We start from the raw sequence: 17,801 nt of genomic DNA on the forward strand, positions 1-17,801 counted from the left end.
CCTCTCTCTCTGCCCCTCCCCCGTTCATGCTCTGTCTCTCTCTGTCTCAAAAATAAACGTTAAAATAAATAAATAAATAAATAAATAAATAAATAAATAAATAAAATAGAATAAAAAGCAAAGAGGGATGCCTGAATGGCTCAGTTAGTTAAGCATCCGACTCTTGTTTTCAGCTCAGGTCACGATCTCATGGTTCACGGCATCGAGCCCCAACTCATCAGAGCCTGCTTGGGATTCTCTCTCTCCCTCTCTCTCTCTGCCCCTTCCCTGCTCGTGTGTGCACACGTGCACATGAGCATGCCTTCTCTCTGTCTCTCAAAAATAAAGATTTCAAAAATACAGATAAATAAAAAACAAAGAATATTATTGTCCTACAATAGAAAACCATCGGAAGTTAGGCTTCTCGATTTACACGTCTGTATCTTTCATCTTCCCCATTTTGTTCTTCACTGAAATCGCTAAGTAAGCCATCTCATGCCCACCTGCATGGGCATTGTTGCTGGAGACAGTTCAACCCCACAGCGGCATTTTCATACTGAGGTGTGTGAGTCCTCATCAGTTAGCTCGTTTTATCAACTGAGGAGGGTTTTGTTGATCAGTTGGCTTCATGTGGTTGAGTACTGCGTGCCTGTTCTGGGCCCACCAGGGCACAAAGCCGTAAAAATGCTGATGCTTACAGACAAGTTAAATTAAAAACTGCTCCCATTAGCAAAATACAAATAGGCTAAGACAGTGATTTTTTTTTACAAACTTTAAACCTGACACGGGTTTATGGCAAATTTCCAAGAGTCCTTAAAAGTTATAAAAAGTATAATCAGATAATAACCTGTAGCAGAGTTCTGCTGAGGGAAAAACAGTCAAGTTCTCTTTCGATGCCTTTGCCTGAGTCAGTTCAACACCTTCTCCCTCCTCACAGAGATGAGACCTCATTCCCGGGCCACGAACGACCTCACACACACACAGCAAGGCTGAGGACCGGGCGGGGTGGGGGATGGGGGGCTTTGTGTGGGGCACGCTCGCTATGCTCCAGCCTCCAGCTCCTTCTCAAAAAAAAAAAAGAAGAAAAGAAAGAAAAAAAAGTTGAAAAACAAAAACAAAAACAAAAGCCCTGTTGTTTTGAGCTGGGTCCTAACGTTGCCATGGATCCAAAGCCAACCCGAGCGCCAGAGTGGATGCCAGCGCTGCTCACGCTGGGCCTGCCCTTCTGGAAGGGAGCACTGGTTTTGGAATGACTGATTAGAAACCAAATGGATTCATGGAATTTGATGTGGTATAAAAATAATAAAATGTGATACCCATGAAATACAGATACTCCATCACAATTTGCCAAACTGGGGACCTCCTGGACTCTAAGTATTCAAAATTAGCCAATGAGTTCCTTCTGCATTTTTAGACCCTAATCTGTTGGCTCAGAAAGAAATCTCTGTCCCTCCACCCTTTTGCATCAGGAGCTTTCCACGGACAAGGACAGTAACTTTTGTGATAAATTCAGCACAGTAGGTTCTCTGCACGGCACATACATGTGCACAGGCATTTGTGTGATGCGTGTACAAAATCCCACTTACCCAGCAGCCATGCTCTCAGGGGTGCATCTTGCCTCCTCTTTCACTGAGGCAGAGGAAGGTTAGATCTTGCTCAAGGTTCTCCACAGAGGTAGGACTCAAACCAAGGGAGCTCCACGACAAGGCCCCCACCATCGCCCCATGGCCTCCTGCTGGCTGGTAGCAGTGATCTTCAGACCAGGAAAGGCAATTCATTCTCATCACCTTGACACTTGCATTTACGACCACAGAAGCCTTTTGTCCCTTCTCCCACGTCCCTTTAGAACACAGGCGTCCTATTCTCCCTACGGACATGGGTCACTGTAACGGACCTCGTGAGCAGCTTGGTGGCGGATGGCACTGTCCTTTGTACCAGAGAACAATGTCTCTGTCCAAGGCCTTTCCTCCTTGAAAACTCAAACCAGAATGCCTCTTCCTGCCCCCGGTGCAGACTCAGCTAGGCCCGGGTCTAGTTTCTGAATTAGTTGGTGCTAAGGGTTTGCTGAGTGCACGAAGGGTGGCTGAAGGAAGATGGAGCATCTGCGTGATGGGGGAAGACTCTGGCAGAAGCTCTGTGCACCCAAAAGATCCACTAGCCTCTGCGTCCACTCTATCCACTTCCCTCTTGCTGGGAAGCAGACCCCCCTTTCCATGACCACTGACAGAGTGCCCATTCTGGGAACCCTCAGCCAGGGAGCCCTCACCATTAGGTCACACGGGGTGCCTTTGGCATCGAGAGGTGCTGTGGACACACTAGGGTTGGGCTCCCTTCACCCTTTCCCAATTATCCCCAAAGTTTTGCAGACTGAAACGTTGGGCATTTATCAATAGCGCCATGACCGTGAACCAAGTGGATGGCTATTGGCTATCGATATGGCAAAGCTAGACAAGTCAATTCAGTTGTTCACAGTGGACACCTGTCTTCCAGGGGTCACACCAGCAGTCCCTTTCAGCCCCTGGAAAACACCCATAGTGATGGTTATCCAAAACATCCAACCCTTTGTTGGTACACTGTCTCCCTAAGCTTTTTTATTATTTAGGCAATAGTACATATTCCTTTTATAGTGGGATATTTATATTTACAATGTCTTATTACCTCATGTGATATTGTGATATAATAAGAAATATATGTTTGGTCTTTGTGCCCCCAGTTGTGAAGCCTTGGAACTCCCTGAGTGATGGGGTGAGAGGGGTATCTTCTGTTGTTCATAACAAGCTCCCTCCAACCACACTCGGGACTATGCTAATAAGGTGGGTGACTCTTTGAGGATGGGGGCTGGACTCTGAAGGAATAGGCCACAGGATCAGCAGGGGGAACTTTTAGCCCCTCTCCCAGCCTCAGGGAGGGGAAGGGAGGGGAGGGGGGCTGGAGATCGACTCAACCACCAGTAGCCAATGAGTTCATTAATCATCCCTACAAAACGGAACCTTCAACCAAACACAAAAGGATGGGGTTCAGAGAACTTCCAGGCCTGTGAACACATGGAGGTGTGGGGAGGGGGATGCACCCAGAGGGCGGGGAAGCTCTGGGCCCTTCCCACCGCATACCTCGCCCTGTGCACCTCTTCCATTTCTCTGTTCCTGAGTCGTTCTAGCAAAGTACTGAACCGGAGGAGGGGGTCATGGGAGCCCCCGGTTTATAGGCAGTCAGTCAGAAGTATGTGTGGTCCTGGGCAGTCTTGTGGGACTGAGCCCCTAACCTGTGATGTCTGTGCGAACTCCAGGCAGATTGTGTGAGAACCGAACCGAACGGTAAGACACGCAGCCGTTGTCAGAGAACCGGTCAATGTAGGGGAAAAAACGTATATGTGGTGTCAGACATGTTCTATCGGTAAAATACAGATCATAGCACATCAGTTGGGGGATTTTATACATTAAAAAACTGGCTACTGGTTCCAGGCACAGTGCTGTTGTTTTCCTCCATTTTGTCCCTTCTGCTAAGCTTACTCTCTCCATACAATATCTTTAAAATTTTTTATTTTGAAATCATCTTAGCCTGATGTAATAGTAAAAAATTAATAAACACTTTAATTTTTATGGTTACCTAGTGCATCAATCTGGGTCCAAGTGGATGTAAAGAATTATGAAAGTACAACAACAAAGTAACTACACAGAGAAATCTCAAGGGCTCCCCAGGCATAAGGGAGAGCAAGCGTCCAAAGGAAGACAGACCGACAAGGACCCTTGCCCAAGGCTGGGCTTGGCTGGCTGCCCAAGCTGGAGCCGGTCCACAGCCCATGGGGCCCCGCATGTCACTGCCAGCACAAGCATGCAAGGCCCTGGCCACTCTCCACCCCGGCCTCGTGCCAGCGCTGCAGGGGGCAGCCCGAGGAGGGACGAAGCAGGGTCGTCTCCTCGCCACTTCAAATGAGGGCAGAGAGCCACTCAGGCTCAGGGCGCCCTCTGCGAACACAACCCCTGCGTGAGCGCACCCTCATCCCGGCCTATCTGCATCGCAGCTGTGGACTTGGGAGCACAGAACCAATGCGAACATAAGGCTGTGGCTGCTGATGCGCCCATGAGCAATCTCCGACCCAGAACCGTGGGCCGCCCACCGACATCTCTGAAACAATGACACGCTATGTCCTTAGCTCACAAGCAGGGTAAAATCACAGTGCCCCCCAGTCCTTGACACACCCCTGCGGAGGACAGGAGAACCCAGGCTGCTGGGTAGGTGCACAGAGGACGCTGGGGTGCAAGCCTGAGCTGTGCAGTGACAGTTCCAAGAAGGTGAGGAGACCTCCAGGGCACAGGCAGGCTGAGGAGGGCCGGGGGACACACAGAGGGGTGGCGAGCTGCTGTGAGCACAAGTTCTACAGCGTCCGTGTCAGAGACCCAGGGCAAAGTAACCACCGGGTCCAGGCCAGGCTGCTGAGTCACCGAGGGCTGTCCTCTCTGGACACGGGGCTGGGCACCATCAGATGCTGTAAAGGACACTGAAGCAGGACTGAGACCCGCCCCACAAGGAGCAGGAGGAGAAGCCCCTGCTAAAGCCCTCTCTGCCGAACTCAGCAGGTGCGCAGAGGAGGGCCGGGCCGTGAGCAGCGCACAAACACTGAGGCGGCCAGAGAGGTGGATAATGACGGGCAAGTCCGGCCATTCGTCGACTCAGCATCCATCAGCAGCAACCCACATGCATGGGGACCCCTGGCAACAATTGAGTGCTTCTCTGTTTCTACCTTAAAAGACACAACCGATTCTGTTACTGGTGGTTCTTCTCCAGATGAGAAGGTGCACAGTCCCAGGGCGGTCATTGTGCCCATCTCTGGCTCTATTAATTACCCCCCAAGTTCAGTCAGGGTTCCACTGAAAATTCAGTTACCTAAAGAGTAATGAAATGCTACCCTCCAACAGCTTGTTTGTAAAATAAAAAATGGGAAGGAGAAAGAAGAAAAAGGTTGGTAAATAAACACGTGTGGGTAACAAGCAAACGCTGTGCAAGCTTCTACAGGCCTATTTATGTAACCGGTCACAAGGTCACCATTGACACTCATGGCTTCCTTCTTCAACTACCCATTCCATATGTCCTTGGCCCTCAGCAGGAACCTGTTCTGGATTCCTTATTTTGGTAGGATGACCCAAACCTTCATCCCTGAAGGGCCCGGGTCCTCAATAGTCCTGCTTTATTTTTATTTTTTGGTTGCTGTAGTTTTCCAGGAATCCCTACTGGTGGTCATGGAAGTACTGAGAGATGTCCCAGCAAGTGTCCTGTGTCCCCAGTCCTCCCTGCCTCTACTGTGTAGGTAACCAGACTCTCCTCTCTGACTCTCCCCTCCATGATTGGGATCAATCACTGAGGCTAGTGGATTAACCCTTTTTTTTGCCTGACAGTTTAGAGGCATAAGGAGCCCAAAGTGACTAGGTGGCAGTCTCAGCTTCTAATTCAGTGGGACCACTGCTATGACCCCTGAGGAAGCACTCCGCTCTGGAGACAGATCTCCAAACCATCTCAAAGTTGCCAGGACAAGAAACAAAAATTCTGCAAGTAGGTCATGAAGTGCACTAATGAGAGGGACACCTGTACTTCCAACTCTTGATTCCCAGACCTGCACATCCCGGCAATGGGGACACAGCCGCACATAATGGACCCTGATTCCAAGTGTGTGTGGCATCCGATAAGATAGAACCCATCCTTTCAGGATGTTACCTCCCTTAACTGACTCTTCAGGAAGCTGTCTCGCCTTTCACTGTCAGCCACTTCTGAGTTAGTGGACATGGGACAAGACCAGTGAATCTTACGGGCCTGAGCCCATCGCGGCATTTTCCTCGCTGTGGAATCAGTTCCTTGATGATACGCAGTGCTGTCCAGAACGCCATTACAGTAGATAAGGCTTTCGTGACGTCATGGGTTTTGGTGCTGGCAGAAACAATACAGTGGAGGGAAGTCAAATCCATACCCAGAACATACATCTATTCCAGTGAGGACAAGTCTCTGCCCCGTCTGTGATGGAAGAGGCCCAGTGTAACTGGCCACCAGGCGCCGGGCGGCTCACCGCAGGGCTCGGTGTTGGCAGACCAGACACCTGGGGGCGGCAGGAGCTGGGGCAGCTTCGGTGAGGGGGAGTCCATGTTGTCGAGCACGCGCACGCCTCCACCCCTGCCACGTGGCCACTCAGTTCACGGGCACATGGAGCACGCCCTGGCATGGCTGTGGCGAGAGCTGGCTGACACACACGGGGCTGATCATTTTCCTTCTGATTATGAGGAGATCCTTCTGCAGCGCACGCCCGTCGGCGGGCATTGGCTCAGAACACAAATGTGTTCACAGACTGCTCCTCGACAAAGGTCCATCCACACACCTTCCCCAGGGCCTCCTGTCACCAATTTTCCAATCCTGTTCCTTCCAAGTTGCTGACCAACCAAATCACTAGCAACTGCCCCCAAATGGATACAGATCCACACTCTGGCCACGGCTCACTCCAGACATAGTGGACAACCACAGGCACGGCTCAAAGTTCTGCCATGAGAAGATTCCTTTACCACTGTCCTTCAGGGTGAGCCTTGAGCGGGGTGCCGCTCTGTATCCATCCAATTCAGGTGGTGCCAGCGTGGCACACGCACCCACCTGTGAGCCAGCACAAGCGTCTTCTGTCATAGTCAACAGCTTGTAAAAATACCCCAGGAGGGGCACCTGGGGGGTTCAGTTGGTTAAGCCTCCACCTATCGATTTCAGCTCAGGTCACGGTCTCACAGTTTCATGAGTTCAAGCCCACGGTCAGTGCAGAACCTGCTTGGGATTCTCCCTCTCTCTCTCTGCCCCTCCCGTGCTGTCTCTGACTCTCTCAAAATAAATAAATAAACTTTAAAAAAAAAGAAAGAAAGAAAGAAATACCCCAGGAGTCCACAGACATGGATTGAGAAAAAGGAGGCAGTGCAACAGGACTTGGTGTCCAAGGACTCAGAGCCACCTGCTCATGCCTCCTAGACATTTCCATTCGATAATACGCTACTGTTACACACACCCAGACTTATGGCGACGTGGATCAGACAGCACTTGAGCTGCATGGTTTCCTGATGTCCCAGGGTTAGGTGTTCAGTCTCCACTGAGGTCTAACAGCAAACCAGAAGCTGTTCTTTTTTTCTTTTTAAAAATTTTTTTAATGTTTGTTTGTTTTTGAGACAGAAAGAGAGAGAAAGAGAGAGAAAGAAAGAGAGAGAGAGGCAGACTGCAAGTGGGGGAGGGGCAGAGAGAGGGAGACACAGAATCCAAAGCAGGCTCCAGGCTCCGAGCTGTCCGCACAGAGCCTGACGCGGGGCTCGAACTCACAAACCTCAAGATCATGACCTGAGCCGAAATCCGACGCTCAACCGACTGAACCAGCCAAGTGCCCCTGAGAATATGTTCTCAAAATGGGAATAGCTAGCTGCCAAACAAGACACAGACTTGCTTCAAAATCCTAGAAGGACCCTCCTATCAGCGCTTGTCAGAGGGTCCGTATTGCATCCACATGTGCCAGAGACACTTCAAATATCATCAGATCTGCAGGATCCTCTGAACCAATGGTAACACAGCTTGGCCTGCAGCCTAAACTTGCTCTGGTCCCCACCGGAAATGCCAGCCTCATGGATGGAAGTAGCACACGCACATGTAGTATATGTCATGTCTAAAGCCCCCAAACCTCAACCAAATGTTATGCCTCTTTTCCCAGCAGGTGGTGCCCGGGGGTTCTCCAACACGCTCCAGAGCACTGACACCACCCCTGGAACTTCACTGAGGTGGTGGCCCCTAAAGATTTGGGGGCCTTCTCTCCCCCCGTCCAGTTTGCAGATGTCTTACGAAGGCATCAGACCCAGTCAGCGTCCTGTGTTCAGTAGAGTGGACCAGTGTGCTGCTGGTCAAGGTCTCCGTAGACAATACTCTGGCATTGAGCAGGAGAGCGGATGTATCCCTGAGGCAATGCTGTGAGGGTCTGCCTGCAGCCTGCCAGGTAAAAGCAAACTATTTCTGGTGGGTCTTAACATTGGTTTTGAGAAACAGATGCCCAGTGCCAGGGCCTGTGATGATCTTCTCCAGGAGAGATGTTGCATCTGGCACAGCAGCTGAAGCCACCGGCTGACCACATTTGGGACAGTCCCCATTCTCCCTAATCCATACGCCGTCTGCACAGGCCAAACTGGCAAGTGAAATGGGTTTGTGCTTAGTATCACCACCCCTTCTTATGTCAACTCTTTGAGAACGGCATTCATCTCTGAATTCTCCCAGGGGTGCAGTGTTTCTCAGTTTACTGTCAAGATAACAAGGGGGAGTTCTAGGAATGTTCCCCTAGCTTTGCCTGTCATAATGGTCCTCAGCTGGCATGTAAGAGTGCCAGTGAGGGGATTCTGCCAGTGGCCAACTATGTCTGTTTCGATTATACTTTCAGGTGCACCTCCCGGGCCCACTGTGAGCTGGTCTAGTTAAGACTCTATCACCTGACCACCACAAATTCCTACATGGACTAGTGGGCCATGGTGCCATTTTGTTGCCCCAGGAATTAGGACCAACTCAGAGCCCATATGTCATTACCCGTGGAGAGGTCTAAGTGTTTCCTTTCAGATCTAAATGTTTCCACTATGTGGTCACATTTGCGAGTAGCTGCAGGTCCCTTGGGGAAGGTATAAATGAAGGTTCTTAATGTGTACTGGCAGTAAGTACAGGGCCTTGTCTCAAGGGAACCTGGCCTCACCTTCAATCAAGAGACTCGGGGTCCAACCCAACTTAAGTCTGGAAACTTGGGAGACAGGCTGCAATTCTCCACACTGGTGATTCAAGTCAGATTTTGATTACCAGACCTGGAGTTTTTCCTGTCGTGTGGGTTAAGGACTGCTTGAGTAGGCTGTGCATCTATCTCATTCCCAGGGACACTGTAATCAGACAACCACTGCCAAAGATCTCCATGGACCAAAGCATCCTGACTACTGGTATGCCCCTCTGCCATCACCCCACTGAGATTCAGGAAGCCTGTCCCAAAGGCACCATCTCACATGGTCATCTGTAGGCTATGAAGAGCTTCCTACGTGTTCTACTCAAGAGCATAATTCTCATTGCTTTAGTGCAGGGCTCTCCTGTGGAATGCAGGGGTAGGGACTGGATGTGCAGGTCACATGTGACTAGACCAGGGGTCCAGTCCAATGAGATGAGACCCCAAGTCAGGGAATTGGGAGAGGGGGCCAGGGTCATCTGGAAGTGTGAAGGCCAAGGAGGAACCGTGGGCCCCAGACAACCTTGTGGGTGAGGGCCATGAGCATCCCTCTCCCAGGATGGTTTTAATTTGCCCTAAGTATCTCCTCTGTCAAGAGGTGGTGCTGACAGCTGGTGAGGTCACATGCACCCTCCCCTGTTCTTGTGAAGTCTTGTGTCTGTGAGGTCCTGTGGGTGGGTACAGGGTGCCACCACGGGGGCCCCATAGCACTTGAAAGCCCCTCTCATCCAGAGGGTGGAACCTCTCCCAGCCTGTGAGCCCTGGCACCCCTCTCCCCCAACTCTGCTCCCACAGAGCCTGAAACATAGTAGGCACAAGTCCCACTTGGCTGTCCCAGGAGGCTGTGCCGTGTGTATCCAGAGGGCAGGCCCCTTGCTCAGGCGTCCAGTAGTTGAATGAATAGATTCCAAACTCCTTTTTTCTCTGCAGGAGTGGGCTGAAGCTGTTCTGTGTACACTGAAGGGTGCACACAGGGTGAACCCCTGCCTAGTGCCTGGCACATACCACCCAGTGCCCCTGCTTTACAGAACACACATGCATGTGACCCTTTACCAGGCATCAACCTGTGGGGCAGCCAAGGACATAGGATCAAACCACACCACTCAGATCCTACCTCATGCAGGTGTGGGTGCAGGCTGGGGGTCTAGGACGGGACAGCTCAAGCCCCAAGGCTCGCAGCTCAGTGCTGTTTCCGGGACATACTTCCAGGTGTCGAATAGTTAAGAATTTCCTGGTAAAACAGATGACAACACAACAGCTGTGACCACGGACATCTTGCGTCCTGATCCTTCGAACGTGGCGGCTGTGAGCCTGAGTCAGCAGAAGGGCCCTGATTCTGATTCAGATGTCCTTTGAGGAGTATGAGGCCACGGCTTTCTGTGTAATGTGGTTAAAGGAGCGGCTGCCTTTGGGGGTTCCACTTGGAAACAACTCAGGAAGGGTACAGCTGAGGACGGCAGGGGGTCTGGATCCGCTTTCCTGTGGCTGCTGTGAGGCCCCAGAGAGGGGAGCACCAGCAGCACCTCTCTGCAAAACAGAGGCTGACAGTCTGTGAGGTCGCCCCAGGGTGAGGGAGGAGGCCTTGGGGTGCACCTGGCGAGTGTCCTCCATCACATTAAATGAGGCTGTTACCCTCAAATATCAGGGATCTGCTTTGCCATGTGTTTCTGGAGCAGTCATTCTCAGTGGGGGGGGGGGGGGAGGGGTGCTGTCCAGGCGCCTTGGGGTGGCCGGGGCGAGTGGGGGCGAGCAGGGGGAAGGCTGGGAGGCAGCAGACGGCGCAGGGGCCTCTCCGCTGGAAAGCAGCCCGCGGGCCCTTCGTCCTTGTGTTCAGCCTGTCCTTGGAAGCGCCACGGTCTTGGCTGCACATTTGCTTTGTTTGAATCAATTACTCGGTCTCTCTCCTCGCCCCACCCCCAACCTTGCCTTTAGAGGAACATCAGTATTCATGTATAAATTAAAAAATAGCACAAAAAGCTGACTCTCTACTTCCTGCCCCACGGGCCATTTTCTTCCTTGGCCCAAGCGCAGTCCTGGCTCCCCAGCGAGTCCCCGGGTGGCCGCCGGTCAAAGCAGCCCTGTGTGCGGGCCTGGCCGCCAGCTGCCCCCACCCCCACCCACCGCCCCCATTGGCTGCCCGGGCCTGCAGCGCCGCGCCCCACCACCCAGGAGGAATAAGAGGCGCCCCACAACACTCCTGCCACTCTGGACGCCACAGCCAGGAGGTGACAGGAGCGGCCACCAGGAGCCACTGACGTGAGGACACTCAGGGAGAACCTGAGGGAACCGAGAGGGTGGGGTGGGGTGGGAACTAGGTGTAGGTTGGAAAGCCCTTTTCGGATGATTGGCAGCATTTCATACGTGGGGAGCTTTTTTCTTTTTAAATTTAAATGCAAGTTAGTTAACATCCAGTGTGGTCTTGGTTTCAGGAGCAGAACCCAGAGATTCATCTCTGACATATGACGCCCAGTGCTCATCCCTAAAAGTGCCCTCCTTAACCCCCATCCCCCACTTACCCTCCCCCCACCCTCCGCCACCCCCACCGTCATCAACCCTCAGTTTGTTCTCTGTATTTAAGAGCCTCTTATGGTTTGCCATAAGTCTCTTTTTATCTTAGTTTTCCTTCCCTTATTACTGCTTTGTGGACATGAATGCGTCAACTCTAGGCAGCTAGAGGTTCACTCTGCCTGAGTTTTACACCGCAAATCAGAGAACCCTCAAGGACAGTGGCTCGAGGTGGCTGCTGACATTTCCGCAGAGGTACTAACAAACGTTGCTTCTTCCCTAACTCTCTGAAGGGCAGGGTTCCTGCTGAGCATGACTGGCAAGCAGAGTGAGGTCAGCCCTACTCAGAAACAAATGCTTTCCTTTCCTGTTGCTTGAGTCCTGGGTTTGCAACCGCTTCTCAGTTTTCCCTCAACAAGGAAATGCCAGGGTCCCCCTGGACACCACCCAGAAATTACATGACAATTGGGAGGTCTTTACAAGTAAATTACAATCCCGGTCAAAGAGTTTTGGTGGGTTTAATTTCTTCAGTCTTAGAATTTCTCAGGGAGGTAGGCTGCTTCCCTGGGGGGCGGGGGGGAGCCCCTCACCACATCCTGTGTGTTGTGTCCTTCCAAAAGGAGTTAAAGCCCAGACGCCTCTTGCTTTCCACATAAAAAGATTAATGCAGGAATAAGAGGCAAATGAATGCAAGAATAACATTCACGGAACTAAGTGGAAAGGAAATATGGATATTTGATTTCCATTTCTCTTAAAAGATAAGCTTTAAACCATCCATTGTTTCTTAGCAAAAGGAAGAATTTAAAAGGAAAAAAAATTGTAGTGTGGTTATGAAGAAAATTACATTATATGGAGTTTTCAAACATATGCAATATGTTTTATGCCTTTCCTTCAAAAAAATCCCACTAGGGGTGCCTGGGTGGCTCAGTTGGTTGAGCGTTCAGCTCAGCTCAGGTCGTGATCTAATGGTTCACGAGTTCAAGCCCCGCACTGGGCTCCAAGACGACAGCGCAGAGCCTGCTTGGGATTCTCTCTTTCTCCCTCTCTCTTTGCGCCTCCCTTGCTTGCATTCTCTCTCTCTCAAAATAAATAAATAAACTTAAAAAAAAAATCCCACTAGTCATACATACTTCACAAAAAAATAACTTAAGCTCTCCTTCCCTGACGTATCACAGACTTTGTGAAGTATCAGAATGATGCAAAAGTTTCTTGGGTTTCTTGTTTTGTTTCCAAAAAAAAAAATCAATAATTGAAAACCTGAATGTAAAGGATAAGAAAGAATGAAATGTTAAAAGATTTTAATCCATCTGAATTGTTCTATCTATGTGTGATAGAGCTGACTTTTAGGGACTGTAGGGCAAAAAAAGGATACTGATTATTAATAGGGTGACTTTAGCAAAGATGAGGTCAAGACAAAAATCCTCAATCCTTTCTCTCTGAGAAATCAGAAATAAATAAAATTTTAAAAATTTCTTCCAGTTTATTTTCTAGATGTAAGTGACATGTCCAACACGGGAATGATTTTTCCACAATTAGATGTAGTTCTCAGATCTATGTTGTTTGTTTGTTTTTTGATGGGGGACATTTTAATCAACAGAAATCTGAATTTAAAAGTCACAGATAATTTCAAATAATGATCTAGAAATTGAATATAATCTACCCGGCAGACAGATGTGGAGGCTTCTCCCTCTGGGACCTGGGGGGAGGGCTTACTCATCAGACCTGCCCCCCGCCCCCCTAAGTACCCCCAGAGCTGTAGGCCCGAGTCTCAGATCTATTTTGAACTGTCATAGACCAAAGATTTTGTCCTGGTCAGAACTCAATGCCATAGGTTGGTAAATTTCTCTGGCTGAGTGTCTCAGTTTTTGAAACAATCGACAAATCGTCCTCTGTAAAATGTACCTAATTCCCAGGATTAAACAGATATTTCCTGCTTGCAGGCCACGGTCTGAGGTACATGTGGTGAGTGAAGTAGGAAGTTTCATACTCTGATACCTGCAGAGAAACAGCAGCTCCCAGCACTGCGGGGGCGGGGAATGCTAGTGCCCAGCTGTGGCTCAGCCTCCTGCCCCATTTGTGCATCCCTGCCTCAGAGCCAGCCTCACTCTCTATGGCTTTATAATATATTTTTGATTCTGGTTGGTCTTTGTGGATCTTTCATTGATCTTTTTCAAAAATGTTTGTGGCAATTCTGCCATGTTCATTTTTCCAGTTCAGTTTTGCAGCTTTTTGGTCATGTTCCTCACCCATCAAAAAAAATAAATAAATAAATCTCTTAAAGATTTTTATTTAAAGTGAGTTAAATTTATATATTATTAGAAAGGAAAGTCCCTGCATTTTTATGATCTTTAGAGTCATTTGCAAGAAACTGCACTTTTCTTGCTCAACTTATTCTCAAGTAATATGTGTGTGTTGCTTTATGAATTTATGAATAGGATTTTTTCTACCATGTTTTCTAATTGTTTATTGGTAGAATACAGGAATACTATTGATTTTTGTAGCTTCATTTTGCCCCTGGCCACCTTACTTCCTTCTAGATAATTCTAACAGCTTGCAGTCAGTGCTCTGCTCCCCTGTACTGTGTCACTTCATCTTGGAGCCCTGCAAGGGCAGAGGGTGGCCTACTGGGAAGGAAGCAGGAATCGACCCCCAGGCTCCCTCACTCCTGCGCTACAGTCTTTTTGCTGAAGTTTCCCATTGGCCAAACCCAACCAGAAGCCAGAGGCCACGGGGACAGAGAAGGGAGGGGAGGGCAGGAGTGGCTCTGAGAGGCAGACGGGACAACTGCTCTCAGCCTGCAGGGGAGATGAGCCAAGGCCAGTCCAGCCCCTCCTCTGGGTTGAGGTCCGTAGAGCGAATGCATTAACTGTTCTGTGTGCAAACAAGGCAAAAAGCATGAGAAGGAATCTTTCCTTTGTGGACCCCTAGGATGTCTGAGCTGGAGAAGGCCATGGTGGCCCTCATTGATGTTTTCCATCAATATTCTGGAAGGGAGGGCGACAAGCACAAGCTGAAGAAATCTGAACTCAAGGAGCTCATCAACAATGAGCTTTCCCATTTTTTAGAGGTGAGTCTTGCTTTTTAAAATCGACAGTTTGCCGTTTTCTTCTCCACTTAGAAAACACCTGGACACTTTCTCTTTTGAGCTTCCCTGAAAGTGATTCCAGTTACATTTCAGGACTCCTAGGATGCTTCTGAAAACTTGTTTGTGCAACTGAACCCTCACTAGAGAGGCTAGCTTAGATGACCCCGCTGTTTTCATTTTCATCTGTTTTGTGTATAGTAGGAACAGCAAGGAAAAACTGCTATTTCAAAGGCAATAGCACAGGTTCCAAATAATGCTGACTCTTCTATGAAAAATCTAAGGATTTACAGCAATAATGACAGAATGGGATGAAAAATATACTCATGACTTATCATGGGCCACAATTAACATACAAGAAAGATGTTAAAGATAGGCTCTTGATTTGAGGAAAGGACTGTTTTTGCTTTAGCTACAGGTTTAGCATCTGCCAGCGGATGCCATCCACTCAGCAAACATGACTGAGCAAGCACTATGTTTGCCACTGGGAGAGACACAAGCCCGAGGACACGGCCTCCGCGTCTGGGGCACCCAACCTGGCACGTCAATGAATGGCCACAGCCTACTTGACTGAGGGCATGAGAAGGGCCCTGTGCCCTCTGGAGGCTATCGGGCTTTTCAGGGGGATCCATGGAGTAAAAGACCCTAATTTAGGAAGCTGCGTGAGTGGTCCCGATAAACCGGTGGTGGAAGTAGGTCCAGATACCTGGACTCACTTCCCCGCCCACAATCTCCACTGCCTGAGGGTCAGTCACCCATTGTCTCCACTGCATACCAGTCTCATACCCTCGAGGCACTGAACTGCAATCCACCTGGCACCTGACCTTCCTTTAGTGTCCAGAACCAAGTTCACCAAAGTGACCAATCACACACACAGGAAATGGCCAAACAATGAACCAGGGCACTAAGGTCTGACCAAGAGCTAATTCCGGGGAAGATGCCAGAGCACCAGGACACGGCCCGGCTGCACGGTGACAAAGAGCCCCCCTCCGGAGCCAGCTGAGCCTCTCAGTGCATGATGAGCCCCAGGGTCCAGCAGCAAGGCTGGCGGGTTCTCCTGTCCACGCCCCGACCCAACTCTCCATCGCTGTGAATGGCACCGCCAGGTCAGAGGAGGCGCCTGTGCGCTTAGGGGTAGGGGGCATCTCTGGGGCCGATTCCAAGACTCATTTTCTCAGGCACGCAAGTTCAAGTGGCAGTTGGCCACCTGCACGTTCAGTTCTCCCACCAGTTCCACCTTCTAACAATCAAAAGTCCCAGTTTCTTCTGTAACAAGGATTGTTCTAAGGATGAAATGAGATAGTGTTGGTCAAGTACCAAACATACAGTGAAAGTACTTACCAATAATTATTAATTTTATAACAGGAAAAACTTAGCATGTGGGAACCACAATTTATAAAAGATACATAGTTCATGGCAAGCACATCAAGATGTCATGAACATTTGTTGGCCTAGTTTTGTCAGGGTAATTCCAGGCTGGAGGCAAATCTATAATGGGATTGAAAGAGTGTACTGCTCCCCTCTGTCTGAGGCAGATGTTTCCAGGTCCCATCCAACCCCACTGGAATCAGTCCTTCACGTTTTTATATCCAGCCAGCTACACGCGACTGCTTCCGGGCGGGCCGTCTTGCTCCGGGGCCCGGCCATTCCGAACCAGCGCACTTATGCTCTCTGCTCTTCGTGCCCCGCCGTTCCCACCACGTGTGTAGCCCTGCGCAGCGTTGGCTCCTCTCACACCACTTACTGGGTTTCAGGGTTGGGCAGCAGAGTCATCGGAAAAGTACCATGATGCCAGAAAGCAACTCAAATGGCAAAAAGAACACAAGGAGTTAACAAATAAGGACTTCCACACGCAGAAACAGTGAAAACCTTGGGCGGAACCAAAAGTTCGTTTTTTCTTCCAAGATGTTTGCTTACAACACGCTCGGGCTTATTTAGAACGTGTGTTTTAAGTATAGTGGAGCACAAGCTGCAGTTTTTCGAACTGGTTGTTCCATTGAGTCTTTTCAAGTAGCCTGGGGCCCAGCAGACTCAAAGTAAGGTAGAAGAGAAGGCCCGGACCCCCAGAGACTTCTGCCCAGCCGGGAGCCCCCTGGTCACAGGAAAAGGCTTTCTGGTATTTTGCATTTTACATCTTAAGTTGCTTCTGATACAAATTATTAAGGCGAGCCAACGATTAATCACGGTTTGATGGCTCTAAACTTCATTTAAAACCAAGATGGGCAATGTCTCTTCTATCTCCTAGGAAATCAAGGAGCAGGAGGTGGTGGACAAAGTCATGGAAACTCTGGACAATGATGGAGACGGCGAATGTGATTTCCAGGAATTTATGGCCTTCGTCGCCATGGTTACCACTGCCTGCCACGAGTTCTTTGAACACGAGTGAAACGGAGAGAGCTGTTCCTGTGGCAGAGACGAAGGTCACACAAGGACGCAGAGGGCAAGGGCTTGCAGGCTAGTAGGAGCTGAGCTTTCCAGCCGTGTTGTAGCTAACTAGGAAGCTTGATTCGCTTTGTCAATGACAAATTGAAAACCTCTTTCCAAGGGCCGTCTTCCAATGGCCCCCGTCACTATCCCTGCTCCGTTAGGCACACGTGTTAGCTGACTGGCCCCAGGGACTCGGTCACGACCGCTTAGGAGAGTGGGTTCTCGGTCACGGTCACGGAGCGTGTGCTCCACCCGCCGGCACGGCTGTGGAGAACCCTAACCCAGAAAGATCAAACCGGAACCAAAAACGGCCCTGGACACTGGTGGCTTCCTTAAGTCTCCACCATTGCCAAACGCACAAAGTTTTGCCCACCATCCTTCGAAAAGGCTGCCCTCCCTTAAATCTGTTATCATCGGCGCACAGGAATGTGCGCGGGGCACATCGTGGCGGCGCGGTGACAGCGATGAGCTGTGGTGAGCTGTGACCCCGGGGAAATACTCAATACTAACGGCCCTAAAGGAGGAACATGTCTCCCAAGCCACCAAGTACTGGCATTTTAATTCTGACCGCAACTGCGGGTCACAGTTCCACACTCAGCGCACCTCCCCTGAGAGGCTCACAGCTCGCTGGGTCTGTGGGGGGACGCGTGAGCGGCAGGGGGAGCACCGCCCGCCCGAGCAGGGTTCCGCTCCCGTCTCGGGAGACAGGCGTTGTGCAAGTAACTCTCTTTGCTTGGCCTCCTCTCCTGTCCCTAAGGCGGTGGGTTCCTAAAGGGACGTGTCCGGTCTGTTGGTGTCATTCCCCGCTTGTCTGTGCCCGGCCGGGGTCTGCCCACGGCTGTTGGGAGAGTCAGTGCGTGTGCAAAGCTGAACTTTATGCTTGGGTGTCCACGAATTCAAATGTGTCCTAAATATTAACAATCACTTCCAGGAAAATTCAAATTAACCTCATCCACCCCTTTTTCTGCTGCTTTTTTTTAAGTGCCCAGACTTGGAAATTCATAAACCAATTGATTGCTTGTATTTGCATTAAATAAAAAGAGACCTGTAACAATCCTCCGTAGC

The 17,801-nt window shown here is 50.0% G+C and overlaps 2 protein-coding genes across 4 annotated transcripts in view; one reads left to right on the top strand and one right to left on the bottom strand.

Moving 5' to 3' along the window:
• Positions 1 to 17,801, bottom strand: part of PRMT2 (protein arginine methyltransferase 2) — a 71,857-nt gene that overhangs the window by 53,685 nt on the left and 371 nt on the right. Inside the window, exon 2 of one of the 2 annotated variants that reach the window (XM_043593326.1) lies at positions 9,837 to 9,953. The exons of the other annotated variant lie outside the window; for it this stretch is intronic. The gene's annotated coding sequence lies outside the window, so the exon portion shown is untranslated. The remainder of the gene's footprint in view (positions 1 to 9,836; positions 9,954 to 17,801) is intronic. 2 annotated transcript variants of the gene reach the window in all.
• On the top strand, positions 10,850 to 17,792 carry S100B (S100 calcium binding protein B). Of its 2 annotated transcripts, none has more exons than XM_043593333.1 (3): positions 10,850 to 10,978; positions 14,156 to 14,294; positions 16,555 to 17,792. In XM_043593333.1, exons 2-3 carry the CDS (start codon positions 14,157 to 14,159, stop codon positions 16,693 to 16,695), a joined length of 279 nt encoding a protein of 92 aa, XP_043449268.1. In that variant the 5' UTR covers positions 10,850 to 10,978; position 14,156; the 3' UTR covers positions 16,696 to 17,792. The 2 variants fall into 2 exon arrangements, with proteins under 2 accessions (XP_043449268.1, XP_043449267.1); XM_043593332.1 differs by having other exon boundaries at positions 10,889 to 11,016.

This window comes from Prionailurus bengalensis, chromosome C2 (assembly GCF_016509475.1).
Source record: "Prionailurus bengalensis isolate Pbe53 chromosome C2, Fcat_Pben_1.1_paternal_pri, whole genome shotgun sequence".
Lineage (NCBI taxonomy): Eukaryota > Metazoa > Chordata > Mammalia > Carnivora > Felidae > Prionailurus > Prionailurus bengalensis.